Source organism: Cydia pomonella, chromosome 4 (genome assembly GCF_033807575.1).
Source record: "Cydia pomonella isolate Wapato2018A chromosome 4, ilCydPomo1, whole genome shotgun sequence".
NCBI lineage: Eukaryota > Metazoa > Arthropoda > Insecta > Lepidoptera > Tortricidae > Cydia > Cydia pomonella.
The window spans coordinates 3,747,550-3,758,806 of NC_084706.1; the positions used below are offsets into that span (position 1 = coordinate 3,747,550).

Below are 11,257 nucleotides of genomic sequence, written 5' to 3' on the forward strand. Positions count from 1 at the left end.
CACCGTTTTTTTTTCGACTTTGCTCCCTAATATATTCAAAGACATGGCATTGTTTCGCCAAACGAACATTAAAGAGACGAAAGATGCTCCGGCTCCCGCGACAGAAACATAGCCTCAAGCAGAGATCTATGAAACTTACCCTGCAATAAAAGCGAACGATTTAATGGCGACAGACGGTATGGTGCAAGAAGCGTTGGTGGCCTAGACATACAATCCGGAGGTCGCGGGTTCAAACCCCGGCTCGTACCAATTACGTACCGGAACTTATGAACGAAATATCATTTGATATTTACCAGTTGCTTTTCGGTGAAAGGAAACATCGTGAAGAAACCGGACTAATTCCAATAAAGCCTAGGTTACCCCTTGGATTGGAGGATCAGTCAGATGGCAATCGCTTTCGTAAAAGTAGTGCCTTCGCTAAATCTCGAGATTAGTTGCCAAGCGGCCCCATGCTCCTCACATGAGCCGCGGCAAAATGCCGGGACAGCGCGAGGAAGATGATGAGTCTGTATGGTGCAACCGACCCTAGTTTCAAGCCGAAAAAATCACTTCAGAAAATTTCAACTCTACGTACAACTGTACCTAGTTGTCTCACTGGTTTAAGCACTAACAGTCGAGCGTACCGACTTCGAACTTGGTACAGTCGGAGGCCTGCTCGATCAAGTGGAAGGTGGTTTGCCGTACGTCCGATAAGAACGCAGCTGAGTGAAAGCGAGTGATAAGCTGACCGGCGAAGGTCGCCATCCAGTACGCCAGTCTGATAGCATTATTTTGCAACCACGCTTTCAAAGGCAACTAGATAATTAGCGCCAGCTACAACGTAGTTATTTTTATTTTAAAAATAGGTTTTAAACTTATGAGTTGAATTTTGACCATCATTTCGGACGTGATGTCGCGTTTGTGGGACTCTAGAGGTTATATGTAAATAAAACTGCTCGAATATGTTACACCTATTCTTTATTCTTGGCTAGCGTCCACGTTCTCCGTCTGCAGACCCTTGATGGAAGCGACAGGCACGTAGGTCACCAGCGTGAACAGTTTGTGCGCGGAGTCCTCATCGTCATTGCGTCTGCGAGACAGCCTCACGCGCACGCGGAAGGGAACGTTCCTGAAAAGGGACAAAATGAATGGTTACTTTACTGTTAATATATATGCTCCTACCCTAGTCGGTAGTGGTGACCTTGCCTACGAAGCAAGTGTTTGTATCCTGGTACAGTCAGCAGTAAAAGTAGCGGATCAAATAATGCTTCATAACTTTCATAAGTATTTATAACTTTCATTCTGTAACAGCTTAACAAAAAGTGATGTATTTAATGTAGAACAACTAAGACTGTAAAAGATACATTTTTGAACGCGAATTTTAGAAAATTATCTACATTTGGAAAAGTTATACGGAATATCAGATACTTTTGGCGCGTTGTTTCATCCACTACTTTTGATGCTGACTGTACCGGCATTTGTTTATCACGGATATTTGTTCCCGAGGTATGGTTGTTTTCTATGTGCTTAGGTATTTATTGTATATATTGTTAATTGTATAAGTAAGTATTTATTGTTTAGTTCAGTACCCACGACACGAGCCTTATTGAGCTTTTTGTGGGGCCTGGTTGATTTGTGTAAAGGCGTGTCTCGATATCGCGCGGCGGCCGCGCGAGCATTGTTCGACAGCGGCAAATCTGTATTTTGGCTCGCGAGCAATTTTTGGCACCATCTTGAACTATAGCGCCAGACCAGTCGACCAGTTTACAGGCAGGCTCATTGCTGTACTAATATCATTCCATGCATCATTTCTTAATGATTTCTTGTCATAATCACTACATTTACTGTTCATAGAAACTGTTTAGTCGTATACCTAATTTAATTAAAGTACGATACTTTTCATTATCCATGTCTGCGGCCGCGCGAGCGAACTGAAATATATACACATCTGTCCCAACTGCGCAAACAAAACACTGAACGCTCCTTTGCCGCGCGGCCAAAAACCGACAGTTTTGTCGCGCGACACGTTCGAGCGCGGCGCGCCCAGTGTTGCCAGGTGAGCGGAAGAGAATTATCGTATTTGAGTGTCAAAATTATCGTACCGATGAAAAAATTTTCGGACGCCTATCAAAAAGGCACTACTCCCAAAATTTCTGGCAAAATAAGCTTACATGTCCAATGTATAATCAAACAAAAACGCAATTTTCGTCTAAATTGCGCAAAAAACAGTTTTATATTTGTGTATTGTTGTGATAGATCCAAACGGTTTACAGGAAATTTCGATATTTCTGACGTAAACCAAGGAGCCGAACACCCAAAAGGTGCTAATTGTAGCCTATTTCGCAAGGAAAGTGTCATACTTTGCTCAAAAACTAGACTTTTTTGGTGGCATTGTCTAAGGGCTGAAATTATCGTACTTTTGCGTACGATAATGCTCTAACGTACAACGTACCGGAGCCCAAATTATTGTACGTGTACGACAATTATCGTACGCCTGGCAGCACTGAGCGCGCCAATGATCGAGTTGGCTCGCGCGGCAGCTCGATATACTTGTGCGCGGCAGCTCGATATACTTGTGCGCGGCTGCCGCGCGACCCAATATTCGATAGTTTGCTACGCGTTTAACCACTACTCCACCTTAAAGTATATCCAAATCCCTCGAGGGGGCCACTCTTGTAGGCTTGAGTCGGTCAGGACCGAAGAACTAAAAGGAATGAAATCCCACCACAGACCGAAAGGAACTAGTTCATCTTAAGCGCTCTTAATCGGTCTCGGTCCTTTAGTTCAGTAGTCAGTATGTCAGCGGGCCTACCGCGAACCACGCTCGACGGGCCGCCTCCCCGTCACACTTACGTACGAATTTACAAGTGCGATAGAGAGGCAACACGTCGAACGTGGTTCGCCCTCAGTACCAAGTAACAAATCGGTCGGGAGCGAATGATCGGAATGAGTCAAGGTCAAGAAATTCGCTCTCTCACGCTCTCGCTCTGTTTATTTGCGAGCGAGAGCAAGATATAACCTAGTCATACTCATTCAGATCTCGAGACTTGCTCCTGAACTAAAGGAACTAAAGGACCTAAAAGAGCGAACTAGTTCGTTTGACCGATTGACCGAGATCGGAGCGCTCTTTTTAAAGACCGAGCGGGCACAACTCTACACTCTTGTTAGCTTATCCTGCTAGACCCTTTGTCCCTTTAGCATAATATATATATTTACTATTTACATTGTGAAGTTTGTGACTTGATTTTAAAAAGTATATTAATACTTAAAATTCCACCCTTCTTGATTCCCCACATTTTGATTAAAGAAATTAGCAAATGTATGAACTCGTACAGTCAGCATCAAAATTAGCGGATCAAATAACGCTTCATAAGTATCTACCATTCTGTAACTGTAACAGCTTAACAAAAGTGATGTCTTTAATATAGAACAACTAAGACTGCAAAAGATATACTTTGGAACGTGAATTTTAGAAATTTATCTGTATTTTGAAAAGTTATCTGGGATGTCAGATACTTTTGGCAAGTTGTTTCATCCGCTACTATTGATGCTGACTGTACTAAACACTAATCAATACGTAAAAAGGGCCCTAAGGCAAGTGTACACGCTCATAAGGGCCTTATAAAATATACAATATTTTTTTATTATCTCCGAAATGAAGTTAATCAGAATACCGGTGTCTTTGAGAAAGTTATTTAATTTAAGCTCAGGGATGCAACCTTGATATTAGCGGAAATAAATAAAAACATGGTGTATAGATATATGATCAAACTTTCAAATTCCAAAAATGAACCGTATTCCATTGTTCTTGTTTACTAGTTGATCGAGTTTGTAGTGAGAATTTTGACACATGCTTGTTGAACACACATCAGCATAATCAATGAGCGGGAGGATGAGTGCTTGAACAAGCAATTTCAAATATTTGACATATGACTGCAATGCTAATGGGAAGATTCAATAATCATTACAACCCCTTATTAAATTTAAGGTTGCTAGAACGGTCTCAATTAGTGGTAAACTTGCAGATATTATACAAGAAATAAGATAATTTAAATATAAGGCATAAACTTGAATGCCTAAATTTAGTTTATGACATAGAGGTACATAAAAATATGCCTAAATCCAAGCACATTTTATGCTGCTACAACTGCTCTTTTCAACATTTTCGAATTCTGGATATGAGTATAAGAGCACTTTCTAACAGGCTCACAGTCAGGAAGGCTCGGAACCGGTTTATTTCGGTTTTCCTCAGAACTTTTATAAGAACGCGAACTTTACTATAACCTAAAAAGTTTATTTTTGCTCTAAACCGTTTAATTTGATAAGAACTGTTCTCATAAATATAGCCGAAGGATTTGACTAACAAAATTAAAAACAGAAGTATATTTTTAGAGATATTGAGAAAATCTTCCGTCGCAAGTTTTGCGCGGCACGCGTAATCTTTTGTTTCTATCTAATTTCCTGGCCATGGGTAGGGTTGCCAACCTAAATGCACAGTTTTGTGGTACAATTGCGATCAATTTGCGGGACTTGGGTATCTTCTTCTTCTTTGTTAGGGGCTATGTAAGGCTCTACAGCCTAAATATCACTGTGACCTTAACTCCTCCGGACGTAATATGTGTCTGCCCAGGATTGAGTCACGAGTGCGCATTAGGCAAGGGCACTCTGCGAGGATGTGCAAAGGCGTCTCCTCTGCCTCCATGCAGTCTGCACTAAAACTAAATATCATTGTTAAATTAATTTTAGGCTCTAAATCTATGGTAAACATGTAGCATAGTCCAAACATAACCTGAATGGTATTGGACAATAAGCAATGGCTTAATTCAGATAAATAAATAAACCTTATAGGCCAATCTTACACAAATAAACCTAGTGCCGAAGTAAGCGCAATAAGGCTTGTGTTATGGGTACAAGATGACAGTATTATATAATTTAAAAATATGTATAAATACATGAAGCGGGGATGGCTGAGGATATGATGTCCGACTTTCAATCCGGAGGTCACGGGTTCAAATCCTGGCTCATACCAATGAGTTTTTTGGAACTTATGTACGAAATATCATTTGCTATTTACCACTAGCTTTTCGGTGAATGAAAACATCGTGAGGAAACCTGCATACAGCTGCGAAGAAATTCAAAGGTGTATGTGAAGTCCCCAATCCGCATTGGACTAGTGTGGGGACTATAGCCCGAGCCCTCTCGGGCATGAGAGGAGGCCTGTGCCCAGTAGAGGGACGTATATAGGCTGAATTATTATTATATAAATACATATCAATATAAATAGAAAACATAACAACAAATGTTTTTAAGACATTTACAGACGTCGAGTTGCGGAGACCAAGCCCGCGAATACGAATACGAAATAGAAAACATCCACCACTCAGGAAAAAACATTTTTTATAAACACCCAAAAAAAGGGCCTTTATAAGGGTTCGAACCCAGGACCTCTAGCTTCGTAGGCCACTACCTTCAATGTCACTACCAACTGGGCTGAGAGGCTATTAATAGTGTGTAGTAGATATACCCAAACTAAAGGTTACAACATTATTTATTACTATTACAGTCAGATGAAGTAGCCATAGCTTGGTACAGCTCAGCAGCAGAAACAGAACAACCTTTTCATAACACAAAATTATAAATAGGTAACAGATTTAATGTTCTCCCAGGCTTACTAGTATTCAATCATATATACCAGAGATTGGAACTGGTTTTTTGCAAAAACTTTGAAATAACCATATATTTTGGATAATTTTATACTCCTCTCAGTTGTGTTTTTAGATAATGACTTTTTATTATTAGATTGCCCAATTAGAAATCTTAAACCTTTAAATGAGCAAGCTAAGATATATGAAATTTGCTTTATAGGGGTTTTTGGGGGCGAAAAATCGATCTCGCTAATTCTTATCTCTGGGAAAATGCGCATTTTTAAGTTTTTTTTATTTTTTCCAAGCAAATCTCGGTCTACCAGATATTTAAAGAATTAACAAAGAACAAAACAATAGTTTTCGTTGTCATACAAAGAATACGGGTTTCCGATCCCTGATATATACATATTTTTTTAAGAGTTAGAGAATATTCACTAGCAAAAAATACTAGCACTGGCTCTTGGCCCTCTTGGCTGATACAGAATGGAAACAAAAAGTAAGGTTATGTTTTCCTACCCAAATACACAACAATTATGAAGTGTAGTAAGTAAAACATGATGTGTATCAATTAAACTACTACCATGCCACGGTTTCCACTTACTTGACTCCCTTAGACCACAGGTATTTGTTTAAACGGGTGTCCACACGAACATCGGGAGTTCCCATTTGTTTTTCGGCGAACTTCCTGATTTCCTTAATGGCTCGAGGAGCGCGCCTCTTAAAACCAACTCCATGAAGGCGTTTGTGTAAGTTGACTGTGTATTCACGAGTCACTACTTCGTTAATAGCGGATTTGCCTTTCCTCTCTCCTTTGGGTTTTGCCATTGTGTTGTGAACTGAAAACCAAATAAACACATAAAAATATTGTGTTCCCTGAATGCAGTACTAAGGAACGATCAAGTACCAGTAGATCATTAATTATTTTATCACTATTTTCATTTGATTATTTTTGATTTAAAAACAGAAATGCTAACCTAGTTCACGTCTTCGAATACCGACACGAAAAGAAACGTCAGTGTCAAAATTTGTCAGTGAAGTGCTTGATTGTTTTTTCTACTAGGCATTTCAAATTCTAGTATATTTTAGCCGTCCATTAGCCGTCTTATAAATGATTATAAGAAAAAAGCAGGATTTTTCAATACGTGAGAATGTGCTAGAAGGGATCGGCATCGGCATACTGAACTAAAACGTAGTGATTATATGCTGTTTGTACTGAACTCGCACAGCCTGCCGCAGCGCGTAAAATACCTAAACTCGCTCAACGCCAAAAGTACGTCAGTTCAGTTCGGACATTTCAGTTCTGTTCTGTCACTGCTGTCTAAAAGAAATGAGGTTACTTTCCAACTTCTCACCTCATTCACATTTTCACATACAAAACAATCACAAATGGCAGAAATATATAAGTAAGTTAATCTATAACGGTTTCTCATTTTCACGACCTGTCTGGCCTAGTGGGTAGTGATCCACAGCCGATGGTCCCGGGTTCGAATCCCGATAAGGGCATTTATTCGTGTGATGAGCATAGATATTTGTTCCTGAGTCATGGGTGTTTTCTATGTATTTAAGTATTTATAAATATTTGTGTATTATATATATCGCTGTCTAAGTACCCTCAACACAAGCCTTATTGAGCTTACTGTGGGACTTAGTCAATTTGTGTAATAATGTCTTATAATATTTATTTATTTATTTGTTTGTGTAATGAGCACGTATATTCGTTCCTGAGTCATGAGTGCTTTCTATGTATACACCGTGTTTTTATTAAATTCGGCTAACTCCGGGGAATGGGTAAGTGCGTTTAAGGAAACTCAGTAGCATAGTTAATCTTCAAAACAAAATTTTTTTTTTACAATTTTTTAAATTTTTATAAAAAGCAATTAAATGTTGCATAATTATAGCGTTGTTGTAACACGGGCAAAACATTTAATTTAACCAAACAATTGAAAACTGTGACATATCAATGTCATTTCGAACATCGATTGTCCGAAATAGTATTTACGTTTAGTAGCAAATGTACACTCATACTAAACACTAATCAATATGTAAACAGGTCCTAAGGCAAGTGTATACGTTCGTAAGGGCCTTATAAGGTGAAATAAATTATTGATTATCTCCGAAATAGAATTAATTAGAATATTGGTGTCTTTGCGAAAGTTACTTAATTTAAGCTCAGGAATGCATCCTTGAAATTAACGGAAATAAAAAAAATAAGTATGCATTTATCTATTTAATTATGTATTGATGACCAGTCTGGCCTAGTGGGTAGTGACCCTGCCCATGAAGCTGATGGTCCCGGGTTCAAATCATAATCCTTATTCGAATACTGTACATCATCCATGTTTTAGGTTAATTCATCCTGTGAAGCACTTCAATGACTACATATCAAGAGACATAAGACCTGATGGGAGAAAATTTCAGGAACAACGCAACCTAAAACTTAATGTAGATTCTTTGAAGACTGCGGATGCATCTGCTGTTGCCAAATGTGGAAATACAACAGTTGTTTGCGGCATTAAATTGGTACTAACTTTATACTATAGTTTCTTTAAAAAAATATTGTAATGTAACAATACATTTTCTACCAATTTACAGGAGTTTGTGTTTGCAGGAGTTAGCTATCCCTAAAGCTGAGGAACCTGATGTTGGATACCTCATTACCAATGTGGAACTACCACCATTGTGTTCATCCAAATACAGGCCTGGACCACCATCCGACCATGCACAGATCACAAGCAACTTGGTGTCAGATATTGTCATAAACTCCAAATGTGTTGACATGAAAGACCTTTGCATTGTGCCAGATAAATTAGCTTGGGTATTGTACTGTGACATGGTTTGCTTGGACAATGATGGAAGCCTGGTGGATGCTTGCATTATGACTTTGATAGCCAGTCTCAAGACATGTAAGCAATATACACATATTTTTCTGGTGTTTAACAAATTAATTAATAGATTTTGTTAAATCTATTTACTCTCTCTGACTGTACAAACAGTTGCCATCAGATATATTGGAGTGGCCAGGGTGCTCACAAATATCTGAACACGTACCTTACGCCTTGACAAGTGTGTTCAGATATTTGATGGCAACTGTACATCAATTTTGGTTCTATTTTGTCTTTCTGGTTAAATATGAAATTATGTTGTGACTGAATTCAGGTGATATAAGCCATTATTAGGCTGCAATGCCTCCATTTTCCTTAACTTCTAGGAACAAAAGAGACTACTTTTGTACTTATGTGTGTTTTTACCTTTTAACAAAATTTAGATTTTTTTCAGTGTCTTTACCACATGTTATTTATGACCATGAAACTGAAGATTTCACAGTAGACACAACTGTTAAAAAGCCGTTAACAATCCATGGAATGCCAGTGGCCACTAGCTTTGCTGTTTATCAGAGTAATCAAAGGTATAAAACTTCACTATATCTCCTACCACAGGGATCAGCAAACTTGACATAAAGAGCAAAGAACCACAAATATTGTTGTCATTGGTGTAAGAACTCTCAAGGGTTAATTTTATGAGCGACTTAAAGAGCCGCAATTGTACCTCCAAAGACCTGCATGTTGCTTTCAAGCTGTGGTTTGCCGACCCCTGACACCTGACGATATGCTCAACCAATTAATATCTTTAGTGCTTACCTACTTTAACATTAACATCCAGTGGTGTAACTATAGGGTGTCTAAGCTGGCAAAATGCAATGGGTCCCTGACCCTACACAGGCCCCAATTTGAGCAAGATGTGATGAGCACCCAGTTACCATCATATAGTTACATACATATAGCTTTTGCCCACGGCTTCGCCCGCGTACTAAGCAAAAAAAAAAGGTTCTCAGTTTGACCCGTATGTTTGTATGAACACATGTAGGTATGTATGTTTGTCTGCGATTAGTGCGATTATTAGATTTAGAATCATGTTCTGAAAAATGCATAGTGTTCAACAACTTTGTACCATTAACTAATCTTGTTTCCCCATACAAATCCTTTCTTAGTGCAGCCCTAGACCTTCTAAAGAACCTACGTGCCTAATTGGGAATCTCTAGAACCAGCGGTTTAGGCTGTGCGTTGATATGTCAGCCAGTCAGTTTCTTCTTTTATATATTTAAGAAGATAAACGCTTTACATTGCTATACATATTAAAAAAAAATGGTTTTATTTATAATATGGGTGTTCAAGGAAACGATAAAAGTATGCTACCCTTGATACTATTTAAACCGTGTATATACAAGGCATTTTTTTAAATATATTCCACATTAAACTTTGTAAGTTAAACAAGTTTATATTGAATACACATTTTTTTCCAGTAACGTAATCCTTACTGATCCATCGAGTTATGAAGAAGACATGTGCGGTGGAATAGGGTCTAATTTGATAGTTTGTTACAACAATGGAACATTATGTGGAGTTCAAAAATTAGGTGGACGCAATCTGTCTAAGGATATTCAAGAGGATGCCCTGAAGATTGCCAGACAGAGATCAAAACTTGTAAAAGAAGTCATTAATACATGTATTCAAAATCAATTAAAATCATGAATTACATTAAGTATTCCTTATTTATAAGAAACAATTTATTTTGGTAATACATCCTAATAGTATATAGTGCTATTATCCTAAAGGAGAACTTGAGTATAAGTGTTCTATATATAAAATAAACAAATAAATATTATAGGACATTCCTTCACAGATACTGATTGTAAGTCTCACGATAAGCTCAAGATGGCTTGTGTTGTGTATACTCCAGACAACGATATTATATGCTTAATATACAAATACTTAAATATATAGAAAACACCCATGACTCAGGATTTTTATTTGTAGAACACGATGATGGAGAAGTATCTGATGCCATTGTTCATAGTGCAGGGTTCGATACACTTACTCGTTTACTCGCTTTTTTATGCGGCCCGCCAAGTGATCCTAGTACAACCATATAATTTGCTTAAAAATAGCAAATTCGTCTTACGGCCCAGGGCTACAAGGCAAAACCGACTTTACACCCTCATAAAAAAAGATTGAGTTGAGACAATTAATTTTAAAGCCTGGAATCCATTTGGCAACTTCCCGGGCAGGAACGTGGGCTGGCGCATTGGGTGTCCGCGAGCCGGATTGGAACGCCTCGCGCGCCGGATTTGGCCCGCGGGCCGAGGTTTGGAGAGCCCTGCCCTAGGCAGTTTTTTGTGTGATGCTCAATATAATCGTGGCCCCACCGTTGTCTATTATCACTTTTATCAGTACAAAATGAGTACAAAATTTAATACTTTAACATATTCACTGCCAGACAAAAAACGGCGCACTACCCCAGAAACCGGTGGTCTATAGCTGCGTACAAAACAACCCGCCCAGCGGGTTGTCCGGCATCTGAACAAAGTTCACGAGCGCACACCAGGTGAGTTCCCGGCAGTGAATGTGATAAGCCGTAGCCATTTTGGTGGTGGGCAAGCTCTGTACAAAGAGTAAGCTAAGTATATAGGAAAAGAGAAGAAGTTTATATACTTATTCTTAATAACCAGTATGATTTCGTGAAGATATCAAGCTTCAATTAATCGCTATTCCGTTCTGCTGTGTAGAGATTATCGATATATAACATAATTAGAATCGACAAGTCACATCCCTAAAAACATGCTAAATACACAGCTT

The 11,257-nt window shown here is 38.7% G+C and overlaps 2 protein-coding genes across 2 annotated transcripts; one reads left to right on the top strand and one right to left on the bottom strand.

The window, feature by feature from the left end:
* Positions 1-940: 940 nt before the first annotated feature.
* LOC133516865 (large ribosomal subunit protein eL31) lies at positions 941-6,736 on the bottom strand. The gene is made up of 3 exons (XM_061849875.1): positions 6,599-6,736; positions 6,226-6,460; positions 941-1,108 (listed from the first exon to the last, which is right to left on the bottom strand). Exons 2-3 carry the CDS (start codon positions 6,447-6,449, stop codon positions 958-960), a joined length of 375 nt encoding a protein of 124 aa, XP_061705859.1. The 5' UTR covers positions 6,450-6,460; positions 6,599-6,736; the 3' UTR covers positions 941-957.
* An 80-nt stretch (positions 6,737-6,816) lies between these two features.
* LOC133516864 (exosome complex component RRP43-like) lies at positions 6,817-10,159 on the top strand. Its single transcript, XM_061849874.1, has 5 exons — positions 6,817-7,027; positions 7,970-8,144; positions 8,233-8,527; positions 8,901-9,030; positions 9,925-10,159. The coding sequence occupies exons 1-5, from the start codon at positions 6,825-6,827 to the stop codon at positions 10,151-10,153; spliced, it is 1,032 nt and encodes a 343-aa protein (XP_061705858.1). The 5' UTR covers positions 6,817-6,824; the 3' UTR covers positions 10,154-10,159.
* Positions 10,160-11,257: the final 1,098 nt, after the last annotated feature.

What these genes read in the sequence shown, in the direction of transcription:
- LOC133516865 (XM_061849875.1), bottom strand. Translation starts at nt 6,449, where the DNA reads ATGGCAAAACCCAAAGGAGAGAGGAAAGGCAAATCCGCTATTAACGAA. An exon ending in CTGTGGTCTAAGGGAGTCAA is followed by an intron (nt 1,109 to 6,225) that starts GTAAGTGGAAAC and finishes GTCCCTTTTCAG; the next exon opens with GAACGTTCCCTTCCGCGTGC.
- LOC133516864 (XM_061849874.1), top strand. Translation starts at nt 6,825, where the DNA reads ATGCTGTTTGTACTGAACTCGCACAGCCTGCCGCAGCGCGTAAAATAC. An exon ending in GATAGCCAGTCTCAAGACAT is followed by an intron (nt 8,528 to 8,900) that starts GTAAGCAATATA and finishes GATTTTTTTCAG; the next exon opens with TGTCTTTACCACATGTTATT. An exon ending in GTTTATCAGAGTAATCAAAG is followed by an intron (nt 9,031 to 9,924) that starts GTATAAAACTTC and finishes ATTTTTTTCCAG; the next exon opens with TAACGTAATCCTTACTGATC.